General features: G+C 40.0%; 1 protein-coding gene across 2 annotated transcripts; it reads right to left on the reverse strand.

The window, feature by feature from the left end:
- Nucleotides 1–905: 905 nt before the first annotated feature.
- Nucleotides 906–16,302, reverse strand: rnf122 (ring finger protein 122). Of its 2 annotated transcripts, none has more exons than XM_084025152.1 (6): nucleotides 15,914–16,302; nucleotides 10,698–10,854; nucleotides 4,107–4,152; nucleotides 3,977–4,018; nucleotides 3,771–3,850; nucleotides 906–2,727 (listed from the first exon to the last, which is right to left on the reverse strand). In XM_084025152.1, exons 1-6 carry the CDS (start codon nucleotides 15,936–15,938, stop codon nucleotides 2,613–2,615), a joined length of 465 nt encoding a protein of 154 aa, XP_083881278.1. In that variant the 5' UTR covers nucleotides 15,939–16,302; the 3' UTR covers nucleotides 906–2,612. The 2 variants fall into 2 exon arrangements, with proteins under 2 accessions (XP_083881278.1, XP_083881277.1); XM_084025151.1 differs by having other exon boundaries at nucleotides 3,771–3,853; nucleotides 15,914–16,301.
- Nucleotides 16,303–16,729: the final 427 nt, after the last annotated feature.

A 16,729-nucleotide genomic window follows, 5' to 3' on the forward strand; every position in this document is an offset into this window, starting at 1 on the left:
GAAATAGCTAGGTACCGGTCGGACCCACCAATAGGACGAGGTCTTGCACATTTAATGAGGCAGCGTACAGATGGTCCTTGTTTTCATTCGGATGTCGACTCCTGAGCTCTGGCGTCTCTAAATCTTTTTTTTTTTGTTTCCCCATTACTCACTTCATATCATAGGGATTTTCAGTGCCCGATATGAATGCATTTACTGTAATATGGTACTTCATAATTACATTTTATTCATATTTTTTAAAGTGTTAAATAAATACAATTTGAGTGTCAGCGACATGGCTTGACATCCAAGTCAAATTTGTTTTAAAGGAAAGACTACTCGGAGAGAGTGGATCTTGTATTCCGTCTTAGTGTAGTTCTTGTTATTATTATTATTAATATATAATATCGGTAATAGAAGAATATTACTGAATGTGTGTCTCAAGCTGAGATGAAGATGATTATTCACACTTTTAATACACCCACCTTTTAAAAAGCAGCTGTTAAACACCTTTGTTTATTCCCCTCCTTTATATTATTTACTACTCATTTATTTATGTTCTGGTTTTTCTCTTATTGTCTAGCACTGTGTATTCAAACAGTATGAAACAAATACTTGACACACTAAAAACTAACGGTGCTAGAAATACATACTCCTGAGGAGTAAAAATACTCCTGAGGATTGCCTTAACATTTCTTGCATTGTGTCAACTTTTTTTGCACTCTAACCTTCCCTAAAATTAAGTCTTGAGTAAGATAGTAAAATCAATTCTAAATCAGCCCTAAAGATTCAAAAGTCTAAAAGGTTGAGAGCTGGTGATGAAGATGATTTCATACATTTTGTCATGCAGTATTTCACCTGATGATGGCGCCAGATATGTGACTACCAGGAAATGAACAAGAGAAACTGAACAAAACAGACAAATGTATTTATTATTGTTTCAAGTTATTTACATCTGTTTGAATTACAAAATGTGGAATGTAGCCTGAATCAGAGTGAACAAATCTCTTTAACATTTTCTTTTCTTGAAACGGCGGCTTCACGTGAATTCAACAGCCTCATATGTGTGTTTAGCTTTTAATTAGAATGCAGGTGACGTCTTTATCTGGACAATGTGCTTTGTGAGTTTTGTGCTCAATTTTAGGCAGTGTGTCGCTTTCTGAATAGCTGTAAATCACAAAACAAACCTACGACCGAAGAATGTAAAAACAGAATCACCAGCAATAATGCCACAGAAATGTATGAAAGTGAGATTTAGTTGCTTCCCAGATGAATTCACAGAACAACAGCGAGGGTTTGCTGCTTCCCTTCTCTTCAGATCCAGCAGCATCTTAGATACTTCACAGACTTTTTTTTATAAAAGATTCACCACACTGGAAAACAAGAAACCTGCGGTGCTGCATCCAAACCTTAGTCTAACGTTTTAGAAGAACAAAGGCTGTTTTTTGTGAATTTAAAGTGCAATATCTAAAAACAAATTCAACACATTTCAACAAAGAACCGAACTCTTACAGTGAAAGGCAGGAAGTGTCAGTTCCTTCCATCTATAGTAACACAATAGAAACATGTCTGAATAATAAAAACATCCCAGTGGGGAAAAAAACAACACGGAGAACATACATGATATCATTGTAGAGGTGGGCACCAATATAGATTTTACACACCATTATCAGTGGCACATACCAGCAAAGAAATCAGTTGGTTTGACTTGATAGAAATAGTGATTAATTTGCTCCACATGGACTACAGTTTGAGCTGCTCCGTCTGAAAAGGTTTAAGAATTTAGGTCCCACTGATGATGCCTGAATCACGTATTCCATAATTTCCCCCAGTGTGTCTAGAATTAATACTCTACGCAAGTCTTAAAAATAAATAAATAAATAAATAAAGTTTTCCATTGCCTTTAAAGCAATTTTCAACAACCCTGTCTAGTAAATATTCTCTCTGGGCCTTCGTTTCAAGAAGGCTCCAGAAATGTTTGTTAAACCTTCTTTTTTTTAAAACAAGAATTTACTGTATTGTTAGCAGTGTAGCTTCTGTCAACGTGTTCTTGTGCTCGGCTGATGATGTTGAAATATCTTTATTCTTCCGTTGTTTTGTCTCAAAACTGTTTTTTGTCTGAAAGAATTAAGCAGACGTTTTAATGACCTCGGGCGATACTGATATTATTTCATATCAATGAAAATAACACGCTTACGCGCTTGGAGGAAATCAGTCGCTCCTACCCAGCGCTGCCATCCTTCAACACTCAATCCACTTTGTGAAAAATGTAACTCTTTTGTGGTGTTGTTAACCTGACTCGGGGCAACAAGGGAAGATGTGACGGAGCAGGTAGAGAGGGGGATGTTGAAGAGTGTAGAGTGCTGGAGTGATGTGTGGGTGGCTGGAGATAATCTCTCAGACACCACAAGGTGTCGTGTTGCCATCTCGGAGATGGTTGCTAGGCAACAGCATCCTTCAGAGTCTTTCTCCAGGTGGTAACTAGGTTACCCCATCTTGCTATCATCATGTTGGTGTTTTTGCTGTATTTTTAACAGCAAAACAGTGTTTCTCTTCCCGTTGGTTGCTAAATTATATCAGCTGGTTTGGCCCCGGGCGCCGGTGTCCCACCGAAGCTGGCATGGGTTGTGAGGTTACACCAGTTCATCTAGGAGAGTCCCTATGCTGTGGTGCTGCTCAGGTGGGCCGGCTATGGGTTTGTTGCACATGGGGCAGACGCAGCGCACCTCCAGCCACTTTACCAGACACCTGGACAGAAGATCACAGACAGGAGAGGATCTTTTACTGAAGTAATAGTAACAATATAACACCATAAAAAACAAGCAGCAAAATATATCTATAATGTATTAATAGTAAACGTACGAGTATGAATGGTCAATGTGTCAGCAGCATTTTGATACTTTAGCTAGTTGAATTGTAGTCATTTTACTATATAATTGGTTTATTTAATCTTGAACAATGATATTTTATTTTAAATAAGCTGATTACATGTTTTATGTGTTCAAAGAAGCTAGTAAATATAACTAGTTGAGCAATGTTGGTCGTGAATTAGAACAAAAAATGAAAGTACTCAAGTAAAGTATAAGTGCTGCAAAAACGGACTTGAGTAAATTTGTTACATCTAGACCTGTATATTTTTCACCATTGCCCATGCAAAAGCATGTGAGAGTCCTGTATTAATATGACGTTTTGGTGGTGTTTTCTCTCCCATTTTTTCTTTGTTCCTGTTTCTTTCTGCTCTAATTGTCTCCATACCAATGCTTTCCAGCACTGTAAAAGTTCCTCCTGGCCAATGAGTTTTCTTCCCACATTACTCCAACCAATCCTTACAACATAACACCTCCAGGAGACTTTAAATCAACCAGCAGCTGGCTTTACTCCACCACCATCAGTGGCTTGACCCCACCCCTTAAGATTTGTCTTTCTTAATACATATTGTTATACACTTCCAAAAAAATCAGGCGAATAAGGATAATCATATTTTTCACTTGTCAAATGTTCCTGTTGTGCACACTTAAGTCAAATATATCCATTCTATATTTTGAATGCCTTTTTTATTTCCTGATTGATAGTCATATCATGTACAAGATGATGCGTGAGATACGCCTTGAACGCCTCCCTTAAAGTCGGCACTGTTGAACAATAGCTCCTGTGACGCCGCTCTAATGTCAGCAAAGAATCAACTCAAACTATTTGTGTATCAGATCAAACATGATCATTCTCATTTTAACAAGCACATGTGGGTGAAAAGCGATAACAAGAAAGACTCCGCTGTGCTCTCCTGTACTCACTTCCTGTGGAAAGCATGTTGGCATGGCAACACTCCCAGCTCATCTTTCACTTTGAAGTCCTCCAGACACACGGCACATGTCTGCTGTGTGAGTGACGGACAGGACAGTGAGCATGGTTATTTGATGAAATTATGCATCATTTTTGTTTTAAAGCTGTGTGTTTGTGCAGAAATTAGTGCAAATATGCATGTAAATAATTTCCTTACCCCATGAAGGTTCAGCTTTTTTGGATCTCCTTTTAAAACCACCTGTAAGAATATCAAAAACAATATGATTAAGAGAGATTTATTTTATTCAGCCCTTCATGGATGCTTGAATATTATTGTGAGGCTTTACCTCTCTGTATCCAAACCGCTCACTCTGGGCTTGGTGTCGTAGTTTGCTGTGGATGAATAGAGAAACACATTAATACATAACTTTGTTTACAACCTGTAGAACATTCATTCAACCGTACTTTGGATTTACTTACTGAATCCAGATCCTTAACTCAAGTAAAAGTAGAAAGTCCTACATTCAAAGTGATCACTGACATAATGTACAAAAGTCCATTTACTCAGGTGCTGTACTTGGATACAGATTTGAGGTACTTTACTTGACTATTTCCATTTCATTTATTACATACAGAACATGTGATCATCAAAGAAATGATTTATTGAAGCAAAGAAAAGTGAAACCTTGTTGAGTCTAGGTGATTTCACACCATTGATTGAGGCCACACAAAAATGTTCTTGGGTAATTTCCACCAATCCAAGCTATCTGGCCGTGGAGGCGAGGTAGCTGTTATTCACAAAAAACATTGAAAGCCTCATCAGTAATGGCATTTTTCACACTTCAAATCACTGAGTTTCCCAGTATACAGTTAGGCTCCCTTGCTCTCCTTGTCTACAGACCCCCTAAACTGAACCTATCTGCCTACCGTTCCAGGAATTGTCTGATCTTTTGTCTCTCTTTGGGCCTAAATATGACAGAATTTTGACACTTGGTGAAATCATATGTCACTGATTTTATGCAGCTAATTGAGTCTTTATGCCTTAGTCAATCTGTCAATGAGGCTGCTCATGTAAAAGGCCACACTCTCGACCTCCTTCTCTCACATGGCTTGACCCTCAATAATCATGTGACAACAGATGTGTTTGTGTGTGTGTGTGTGTGTGTGTGTGTGTGTGTGTGTGTGTGTGTGTGTGTACGTGTGTCTGACCACAAGGCAAATGGATTTGATGCTCCCCCACTTCCTACTACTTCAAAGCAGTCCTCACCACTCAGTTCTCTTTAACACAAGCAACCTCTGCTGCCAAATGCTCTGAGGATTTCCTGGCAACTCACAGTGATATATCTGTCACAATCCCAAAGTGACACTGATGAGCAAGACACTCGTTTTAACCGATCTTGTTTGGCAGTACTTGATCCCATTGCTCCTCTCAAAAATAGGAAGTCTGTCACAACTCTTAAACTCTGATCCAAGCCATAGATTCTGTCAATTAGCCCCTCCACAGCCACAGTCTTGAAGCCTTCAAATAAAACAGATTTTTTTTGTCCCTTTTTGGTTGAAAATATAAGATCACAGATGTCACACTTTGACTTACCAATATCTATATTGTTTTTAAAGGAAATAGTTTCTCAAATGAGATCTTGCTGTTTGACAGTGAGCTCAGAAGGTAATTCATGCTTTTATTTCATCTCCTTTAGACTACCGAAACTCTCTATACACGGCTCAGTCAAAAATCAATCTCATGTCTCCAGCTTGTTCTAAATGCTGCAGGTAGAATTCAAACACTCTATTAATCGTAGAGATAACCCAAGTAGGTTTCAGAATTGATTTCAAGATTTCACTGATTGCTTTTAAAGCTCGGAACGCAGCCTTAGATCCTCAGACAAGGCTCCTTTGGTCATGCCATGGGCCAGCCTCCATACTAAAGGGTACAGTGCTCTCTCCATTAGATCTTTACACCCGTAAATTACAAAGGAGATTAGGCTAGCCAAATCTGTTTCATCTTTTAAGTCACTTCTAAAAACACACTTTTATAAACAGGCTTTTATGTGAATCAAGTGTGTTCCCTTTGTAAACATTGTTTTTAGAAAAGTGTGATTAAAATAAGGGTTATTTTTATTATTGGTATTATTTCTACATTGTGGCATTGCTTACATACTTAAATACTTCTTCCCCAGTGGAAAAGGAGGGAAAGCTATCAGATCATTATAGTGGATTAAAATCTAAGATATATTTACATCTGAAATGTAGTGGAATAAGTACAAAGTACTGTGGCATGAAATGGAAACACTCAAGTAAATAATTGTGCTTAATTATAGTACATGAGTAAGTGTACTTAGTTCCACCACTTTAGGATGAAGGTTTCTGTATTTACTCAAAGCTGAATTTAACAGCATGTATTTGGATTCAGGTTGGCTAAGTATGTGTGGTTAAATGATGGCCCTGCATGTAACAGAAGCAGGGTAAGCTTTGACAATTAACAGACCTTTCAAGGAGCTACTGGTCACCTAAAATACGTGTTCCCCTGCAAGCGCACACACACATTGTTCACACGCCCTCCACGCAAACGCTAACACACGCTTCCACGCACATACACAAGTACGTCGCGTCTTTGAATCCCTGCACCACCCTCATAACCAACAATAGAAAGGAGATCTTTATCACTTGGCGAGCTGCGTCTGTTCAGGCGGTTATTTTTGGCCTCCTGTTTTTACACGACTAAACATAGACTCAAATGTCTATCACTGTCTGTGATTTGAGTCTGAAACTAAATGCAGTGACAGCATCTGAGATGAAAGATGAATGTTAATATGTGATCTGATCCACCCCCCCCTCCTCAAAAATGAAATCGTATCTCACTGCTTAAAGTAAGGGAATGACAGTGATTGCTTGTGTTTGTCACTTGGTTTATTGTTTACGCTGATTGCCGCTAACAGCCTTCCATGCAGAACAATGTGAGGATACACGTTTTACATGTGTTGAGGTTTCCCATGCCTGGAGAATGATGTGAAGTGGGTGAAAGGGGGTGCGTCTCAATTGTGCTTGTCTGTAAGAATCCAAAAATCATCATATGGCTACTGCTGACCAGTTATTATTGTATAAATTAACAATGAATGAAACAGGAATTAAAGAAACTACTGCTTTTCCTTTTATGAACACATTTTAGCAGACTTCATTCTAGCACATCAAACACTATATCATTTCCTTGCATAAAGTTATTAGCCAAGCCAATGTTTTGATACAAATGTGACTGCTTATGCCATCTTGCAATACATTTGTTTCCTACTTTGACATGATCGATTTGATATAAAGATAAAGAAATCCACAGCTGGAGTTTAGATTTATTTATTGATTACAATATTATATGGTAAAGTATATTATTATTCCAATGCTACACTCCAGCTCATAACCTCAATTATCTCTACAGTCCAACTTTATGGAAATCTCTCTCTCTCTGACTTGATAAGCTGCTGACTCTCTGTGTTCACAATTTCACATGTGACCTCTAGACTTCCCCTTCTGCTGCTGAAGCATTTCGGAATTAACTGTCTCTGTTTTAAAAATGTCTGTCTGCCTTTCCAGTTCGCTGCAGTTAAAATGATATCTGTATGTCATATTACTGCAGGTTGACTTGAGAAGCATTTCTGATTATTCGTAGTTTGACAGAGTACAGTCATGTTTTCCTGTTGTTGTCCTGTCTTTGGGCCTTTGGGGATTTCACAGATCCAATCTCTAGGATCACTGACAGTAAATTGAAAAAACAAACAATTAACTACTGAATACTTTTGGATAGTTTAATCTAATATATGTTGAATTAATCATGTGATTTGTTTTTAAATGTAATCTGTAAAGTAGCTAGTGGCGAAAGGTATTAGATGAATGTAAATGCAGTAAAAAGTACAATATTTTAGTAAAAGCATATAGTATAAAGTAACATGACATTGAAAAGCTGCTGTAGAGTAAATGTACCCAAAGAAATCTACTTGAGTGCAGTACTTGAGTGAATGTTGATGCTAAAAACACTGAATACAGACTATGTTGTTTGAGCTCAACTAAAATGGGATATTTTGGTGCTTTTGGCACTCTTGTGGTTTTGCACTCTTGTACTTTGCAGGTACTGCTGTGTACAACCCCCAGTGTGTGCCACAATTAAAACAGCAACTGTTTGAATATCTAGGCTGAAAAGATACAAGTATAATTGCTTTTTTTTTGCTTTGTATGATTGAAAGAGAGAATCTCACATGGACGAATAGAGACAGATTTTGAAGTCGCTGCAGTGTTAAAAATCATCCCTGATCATCCCTCAACTCCCTGATCCAGGGGATATAGAGGGAGCTTGTCTGAGTGTATAATAGGAAGCCTGCCCCCAACAGAGAATGGCATTCATCACTCAGTATTCATCTGATGAATCACCAGCTCTATAAATGAATTCACAATCACACTCCTACCCAAGATTACCTTCAGCATGTTAATGGGGCTGGAAGGAAGTGACTCATTGGTTATGATTTACAGGCAAGTGCTTTAGAAGAAACAAGAAGGGTCCAAGCTTTTCTGACAGAGCTGATGGTCAATTTAATGCCAAAATGAGGCCAAACAAAACATTTCTGATTACAGAAATATGCCTGCAAGGTGTTTTTTTGTCTTTTAAAAGATTTCCTTCAGGTTTCCCTGACATTTGAAACAAAGAAATTCATGTTTCTCAAAATAATTGCTCTCCAAATGAAAATACAAACTTTTCCCACCTAATATTGGGAACATTTCATGAGGTTTGCCCTGTTGCAATTATCTTCTGACTATTCTCGACAAATGAATCTCACTGTAAAGTCAATTTAGGGACATGATGTTCATCAGCAGTCTACAGTGTGGTCTGAATGAATGAGAAGTCATTAAAATCATCTATAGTTCCAAGACATTGGGCCACCTCCCTCTGATGAAGATTGTGTGGAATAATCAGCTCCAGAACAGACATTGGATTTTTTTTTTTTTATTGGCCAAAATCGGCAACATTTCAACCTGCAACGACTTGCTTTTTGCCCATTTGGGGGAAGTGGAAACGAGTGCAGCTACACCCTTCTTGAAATATCTGTCTCTTGAGCTGCTAAATGCTCCACTTTCTTCACCAGAGAGTTGCTAACCGTGTCTGTCTGCGGTTTGCAGCAGGTAGTATACAGTGATTCCTTTTAGAGTTTTTTGCTGAGGTCAAGAGTAAACTATGTTTATTATTATTTATTTAGAAGTTGTTTAGATTGTTGGCACTGTCATCTATTTCACTTGGTGCTGCTATTAGAATTCATTGTACACAGGAGGCAAAAAGAAGCACCACAGACCTACTGGAACCAACTGTTAGGGATGTGCATTTGTATTCTGATTGCTCTGTATGCCTCCAGCCAACAGACACGTTATTTCAAATGGTTTGACATGGTGATAACAGGGGCAATTCAAATACAACACCAGAAATAGCACATTATGAGATGTTATTGTCCAAGTACAGATGCTCAGTCATCCAAAACCAGCTCAGGCTACAAAACAAACCCTACTGCAGGTGTTGATGTTATGTTGTGAGATTTTGTATGCTGCAGATGTTCATGTGTCATATTTTTGTGTACTCCCACTGTGTGCTATTCAGGTCATGTTTATTCTGAGTCTCTCTGCAGTTCTCCTCACTGGTGTCTTCACACATTGTGACGGGTTGCTTCCTATTCCCTCATATCCCGTCCTTCAGACACAAATGTCCCCTCAGCTCATCGGGGAGTTCACAGTCAACAGCGGGAGAGGTCACCCTGTTCCTCTTTTCTTTCTTTTTTTCCCCTTCCTTCTTCCCTCCCTCACCGTTTCTCGCCTACACACACACACACACACACACACACACACACACACACACACACACACACACACACACACAAAATCCCCCTACTGTGGAGGTTTTCATGTACGGCAATGTCAGTGTCAATTCACCACTTGCTCCAGACTGAAATATCTAGATGGATTGACTTGACTACAACGCCACAATCAGGTCTAATTTCACTTCCAACACTATGATCAAATACCTGCAAAATGACATTCCCATCAGCCTCAGCTGTGCTGTGTGTTACATGCTAGTGAGCAACTGTTAGCATGATAATGCACTATATTGGACATACCTTTCTCATCAGAATGTTAGCATTGTCCCTGTGAGCATGTTAGCATGCTGATGTTAGCATTTAACCCAAAGCACTGCTGTAGTACAGCTTTACGAATCCTAACCTGTTTTCCCAACCTCTGGTTAATTTTTGCCACTTGGTAAAGTTTGGATGTACTTCTATGAATGGATGCACCAGATTTGAAATTAGCTGTGTCCACACTTGACATTTCAATACGACCTACCTGATCGGATATATCAAACCGGTCAAATTGGCTATAAAACGGTGGTTAAAGAAACCACAATAAATGTCCTTTGTTAAGCTTACCCGTCTTCATTACACGACTAAGTCAGCTGGTTTTAGCTGTGCTTCAGTCCCAGTTTTCCTCTCGTCTGGGGGGGAAGATGATGCAAAGCATACGTTTGATAATTTGCCCGGATGGTGCCCACATGCTGTCCTTTCCTCACTGAGATCCAAACTCAATGCAACCAGGCCACGTCAGCATGTGGTCTGGCTGATTGGATGCCAGCGCTAGCAAGATTTGATCGCTGAGCGTACAGTTTGGCAGATGATGTGTCTGGCGTGATCGAATGACGAAGTTGCATTGCAATCGCACTTCGATCGACACTTGAGAGGAAGTGGTCTCGGTACTATCGCATATAATTCTGTAGCTTTTCATTGGCAGTTAGAACATGATCCAACCTCGATCTGACCCACCTACAGCATAAGGCTTCCTCTGCAAGTTTGAGTTTAACGGTTCCTCTTTTTTCACTAATTCCTTGTTTTTGATTAAATATGCCTGTTTCTGTCTCCTCTCACCTGATGAAGTAACAGCAGAAGATGAGGCTCAGGATGAAGACAAAGATGCCTGTCCCGAAGATGACCATGTAGATGTTGAGAGGCAGGTCCTGGAAGGTGATGGGCGGCATGGTGCACGACTTGTTGGAGTAAACCAGTCCCAGACCACAGAAGCACCCTAAACAAAGACAGAGGTACTTTTTAAGAATAGATTAACAAAAGGATGTATTCTCGAAAAAATAAATAAAAATGAAGGCCCGATCTCACCTGAATGCAATTATACGCATATTTAAAGTACTCTGCTATTCATGCTGAGGGTCAGAGCAGCAGCTTTGTCCGCCTCTAATGGAAGTCAGCAATTGAAGATTTACACACACGCACATGAACATACACAAAGGCTGAGGGGCCGAGGTAGAGAAAGACAACCACTGCACTTTACTGTGATGGCAAATTAGTCCTTTTCAATGCTGTACTGAAACATGTAAAACAGTCTTAATGGGGTATCCAAGCAACAGGGTTGTATATGTTATAACACAGCAGATTTGCACTTCTTTGATAACAGGTCAGCGTAGTTTAAAGGCATCGTGCCAACAGTCTCGAGCCGTTAACCGTGGACAAAACTGTGCACAGCCCTCTTTCGTGAAATTAAAATTTCATATTTTTTAAGATACTGGTGATATCTAGTCAGTTTAAGAATCAAAGCACTCACTCTGAGAATGAGTGAGTGCAAAATGACAGCATTATCTCTTTTTTTCGATTAAGATATCTGTAATCTGAACAGTGATTTAGGGACAACTTCCCAGTGTGCTCCAAACCAGACAGATGGTATTCCCATTAAAGGTGCCCCCCACCCCCCCTTTGTCTCCACCCTTCTTGCTGTGTCGCTACACTCCAGTGTGTGTTTGTTTTACCGTAGAATAGATTAACACTGTAGCACCGCTATTTGCAGTCAAGGTCAGAGCTGGAGACGGGGGGGGGGGGGGGGGATTGAAGAACAAATTTGACCATGACCATTGGACATGTTGCACTATGTGCACAGTTTACAGTATTCGACGGGGTGTGTCTGTTATGTTGTTAATTGTCTATAAATAAATTGTGAAGAACCACAAATTTCCAGATGTCAAGGGAGAAACTAAAGCAGAGAAGTGTTTGTAGATAAGATAGACAAGAGACAAAGAGAGCACACTGGTGCTTTGTGTGTCTGCGTGAGTAATGAGTAAGTCAGTATCTACAAGTGAGAGGGGGCATTGTGAGTTCGGGGGTCACACTAACCTAGTGAGTGATAGTGAATCAGAGCTAACACAGGACTCATCTCAGTCCCCTGATTTGAACCTCTCCACATTAGCACAGGGGGAGGAGGACGTGTGTCGGCAGAGGGCTGAGAGAATCTGCATGTTTTCATTTTGATCAAACACTACAGCAGCTGACGGAGTGAAATCCGCTTGTGTGTTGTTTAATCATAAGAAAGTCCAGCAACATATTTTCATAGTAGAGACAAACTGTAGTGTAGTGTATTAAATTGCCCATGTTTAGAGATTTGCCAAAAACACATTCAGTAGCTGCTCTGTTTTGGCGAAGGGTTGCGTGTTCTCTACTCCAGCTTCCTCCCACAAGTTCAAAGAGATGCAGGTCTGTTTACTAGTCCTAAGATCGACTAGCAACAGACTGGTAGATGGATGGGTGAAAAAACAGATGAATGGATGAAATAGAGGATATTTTGAACAGATGGATGGATAGATGAAAGATCGTCAGGAAGATGAATAGATGGACAGATAAACTGATGGATGTGCAGATGAATTGACACATGGACAAGGATAGAGGGATGGATGACTCATGAATGGAGGGGAAAACAAAGACAGATACACAATGATGGATGGACAAAAAGACAGATGGATGGAAAAACGGATGGATGTAGCGGTATACATTAATGAATAGATAGATGAACAGATGGATCGATAAATGGAGACCTTTACCAGTTTCATATCCCTGTGATGGGTATTGTTTTCTTGTGGCAGTTTTATTTCTAGTCTGTCCTGGAGCCAAAATGACACCTTGACATTTCTATTTGACATTTCTCCCACCTCACAGTGGAAATTGCAATATGGGAGGATCAATACTTCCCGCCTCGTAGTTTCACTCTCTCTGAATGAGCAGTGATGCTCCATTTATCAAGGCTCCTTGATGGCTACACATTCAAGTTCCACCACTAAATGACTTCACTCAGCGAGAGGCGAAGACTACCAGAGACCCCGGCGTTTTGTAAATTAAACTGAAGGATCTGACAAATCAAGATGTCAGGAGTCAAAACTAAGAACATTGACTTTTCACCAACCAAACCGGCTTTCTGAGTATTTATCCAAGAGAAAAGACCAAATACCACATTCCACACTGTTCATCTATATTTTCTATAAATCTTATCTGCCTACTTCATGGTCTAAGTATTATTTCTACACTATGGAATTGTAGTGGGGATATGGCCTACTAAATAGCCTCTGACTTAACTAAGTACTCATGTGCTGTACTTTATGTTGTATTTTACTGGAGTATTTACATGTCATGCTTTTTTACAGTTCTACACCACATTTCAGAGAGATATTTGACAGCTACTAGATTAATATTTCAAATGAAAGAAAATGATTAGCCTTAAAAATACAAAATGTTGTTAAAGATGAAAGCAGTGAATCTGAATAGTTTTGGCTTGTGATGCTACAATAAGTCAGTCTCTAGTTCGGGCCCTTTTATTATTTCAGATGTCTATGAGGTGTTAAGAGTACCACCAAAATATTGTTTTCCCCTTTAAGCCTGTCAGATGGTTTCATGGTGCATGTGCACCATCATAATGTGAAATAATGTCAAATGTGAAACTTCTTTTCATGGCTCATCTATATTCACAATTATCAGTTAGTCCATGACTTCACTGTCCACAATGATAGCTGAACACACTTGAGGATGTGAACATGCAAACAAACAAACAAAGCCTTTGTCTTTACATTGTGTCAAACAAGCTGCTTCACAAAGATGGAGCAGACAAAGAGACACGTACAGCATGGGGAGGGGGAAGTATATATTCCTGTATTCGTGTCACTGCACAGCTGATGGCAAATCACCTGTGAAGCTGCAGCAGACTCACCAACCAAGTCTGGGTCATTCGTATTCAAGCCTTTGTTACGACTGTCTGTCTCTCGATATGGATGGGTGCTCACGTCCTCCTCCTCCACCTTTTGTATGTATGGAGAGCAGACAGCTATATGTGCTATTTTGCTTTGGGTGGAGCCCTTCATGACCACTGACCTATATATTGGCACACTCAGGGGGCGCCCCGTTGCCATGGCGCCAAGAATAGCAGATGCAGGAGAAAAAAAGGATGAAGGCTAGCTAAAACGAAAGTTCTCATTTTGAGAGAATCCAAAGACGACGTATTCAGTCTAAGCTGTCGGACAGATTCTCAAGATGATGTTCAAAAAGGCAGGAAAGCCCCTCCGTGATTTGATGGAGCTGTAAAATACCTCGACTATGGCAGCTTCCGTGACAGCTCCTATGAGATGCCTGGTGGGGTTTTGTCCTATATACGCCGTGTTCACACAAAGCTGCTGCTGCTGCTGCCGCTCGCATTAAAGGCAGAACTTCCCATCAAATATTCAACAGTTCACATGGGGGGAAACACTCAAGCTCGCCTGCATGACTGCTGCTGCTGCTGAAGTAGAAAAAGAAAGTAGATTGGGCCCAAAAGTCCCCGTCACATGCATGAAAGTACTACATGTGTCACACATAAACACTGTAGGCACCATCACAGATACACTGACACAGAGCCGAGCTGGCTGGCTGCCTTCATTTTTCCCAGCAGAATGTCACTCGTTGATACTGTGTGTGTGTGCTATTTCTCCTATGAATAGCATGGGAGTTGAGCAGCACAAAGGAAGTAATTGTTCTTGTCTGAACCCCACCAACAGTCCACCGAGGAGGCTGCTGTGGCTGCTGCACTCAAATAAGCAAAGCCAGAGGGAAAAAAGACGACTACTCCATCACCTTTACCAGGTTTCAACGTGAATACAAAGCAATAACGCACCATTTCATTTTGTTTTAAGCATAAAGATGCGCCTCTGGACATAAAACAACAGTTTTCAAACGGGACGGAAAAAGTTCTTCAGACTTTTGGGCTGTAGGAGATAATCGGTCGAGGCCTGGGGAGGGTGTATGTGAGTAACTGCAGATAGATTCAGTCAGTGTAAACAAGATTACCCGGAGAGGCAAAATGTTACACAGAGAGCACAATGGCTGGCCTTGTGTGGCTCTCAACTGGAAGTAATTTGGATGGAAATAAATGATTCTCTTAAGCAGTCTCTTATTCTACCAAATAATACACCAATTGATTAAACAGTCAGATAATTCCTGTTTTTTACATGAAATAAAAAATAAAACCAGGCATTCAAGGAATGTTATTAGAATATTATAGCATAACTTATAATCAACAATATAATCAAGAAGTGACTAACACTACTTTAAGTCCTCCTATTTAGCATTTATAAGCAGTAAACAACACATGTTAAAACATGTTTATAACAAACTAAAGTATCATTTTTATTAACTAATCTGCTGAATATTATCTCTATTAATCATTGTGTCTATAACTAAGGGGATGCATCAAAACTGCTTGTTTTATTCGACCAAAAGACCTGTATATTTACTATCATATATCACAAAGAAAATATTAAAATCATCACATGAGAAGCTCCTTTTCACTTGAAAAATAACTAAAACTAATAATCCATCGACAAATCGTTGCAGCTATAGTTATAATAGTAATCAAGGCAGATACAAAGACATTTTTATGGGTTTATTACTTTACAGTATTATAACGTCTCATTTTATATTACTATACAGTTTTACTATATTGGAATGTAATGCATTTGTATTTAAAAGTTAAAGTTGTTGACATATACATAAATACATACTTATACTGTTAAAACATACAATAAAATGTTATAAAACTATAGTGTGTTATAAATAATGTATGACGGGTTTAACATACGGCTTACAAAATAAAGTGGAGGACTCTTCTAAAGCTTTTCCACAACAGAAATGTCTAAATTGAGAAAAACACTCGAGTGATTAAGAGCCCACAATCTTGCTGTATGATGTTACTGCTGCGAGAGATGACTCTGCTTAAACTAACAGGCTTCGTCTTACATTATAGCCTATATATGTCAGAGGCCTAACGGAATAAAATGACTGCTCACCGTTACACCACTGAAACGGGTGCATCAATGCACCAGAGGCAGTCCTTGCCGGCGGAATCCGATTCGTGTTTACCAACAAGCCGCAATAAAGTGCCCCCAGTCGAGCCAGCGAGTGTCTGCCAGCAGCGTGAACGAGACAATTGCACCTGTGAAAAAAACACGAATAAAAAGGTGGCTGCAAAAAAAAAAAAAAAACACCCGGGGATTGTCGAAAGTTGTAGGGGGATTCGTCTATGTCACATTGTTCGGTTCATCCCAGATCGGTAAAAGCAGAAATGGTGATGTGGATTGGTTCCCCCTTGTTCTTCTCCTCCTCGCCGTGACTGTTTCTGTTATTATTAATAGACGGCACAACACTGAGCCAGCAGCAGTAGCATCTGTGTGTGAGAAACTAGAGCACTGGCTGGATTCGCCTGCTCCCGCCCCCCGCAGACGCGACTGACGTGCGGGAGGACCAATCAGTGAGGCCGCCTGCGTCGGCGTGTGTTGTGACGGCCTGACTGGAAGGACTGCGTGTGCGCGTGGTATCTCCCCCTCACATCTCTCATTTCCTCATGCGTGTGTGTTTTACAGGCTAAATAATTGCCAAGACTTAAAAAATACTGAGGTCATGAGTCCAAGTCCTCTCTCCTCCAGGGCCGCATTAAACATCTTGGGGGGGCCTTGGGGCTAAACTCTTGCTCGTGGACCCCTACCTTTTGCTCGTGGACCCCTGCCTTTCGAACGTGTGTTCGATGCACATTTTTATGTGGCCGTAAACTGAGTATTTTTGGGGTGTTGGACTGTTGATTGGACAAGAGATCACTGTCGGCTCTG

The sequence above is a fragment of the Eutrigla gurnardus genome, assembly GCF_963514095.1.
Source record: "Eutrigla gurnardus genome assembly, chromosome: 13".
Taxonomy (NCBI): Eukaryota; Metazoa; Chordata; class Actinopteri; order Perciformes; family Triglidae; genus Eutrigla; species Eutrigla gurnardus.

Bases quoted from the DNA above. Each gene is read 5' to 3' on its own strand.
- rnf122 (XM_084025151.1), bottom strand. From the start codon at position 15,938: ATGCACCCGTTTCAGTGGTGTAACG. The intron at 4,153-10,697 runs GTGAGAGGAGAC...ATTCATCCACAG, and splicing joins TTCTGCTGTTACTTCATCAG to CAAACTACGACACCAAGCCC. The intron at 2,728-3,770 runs GTGAGTACAGGA...TCTTCTGTCCAG, and splicing joins CAACATGCTTTCCACAGGAA to GTGTCTGGTAAAGTGGCTGG.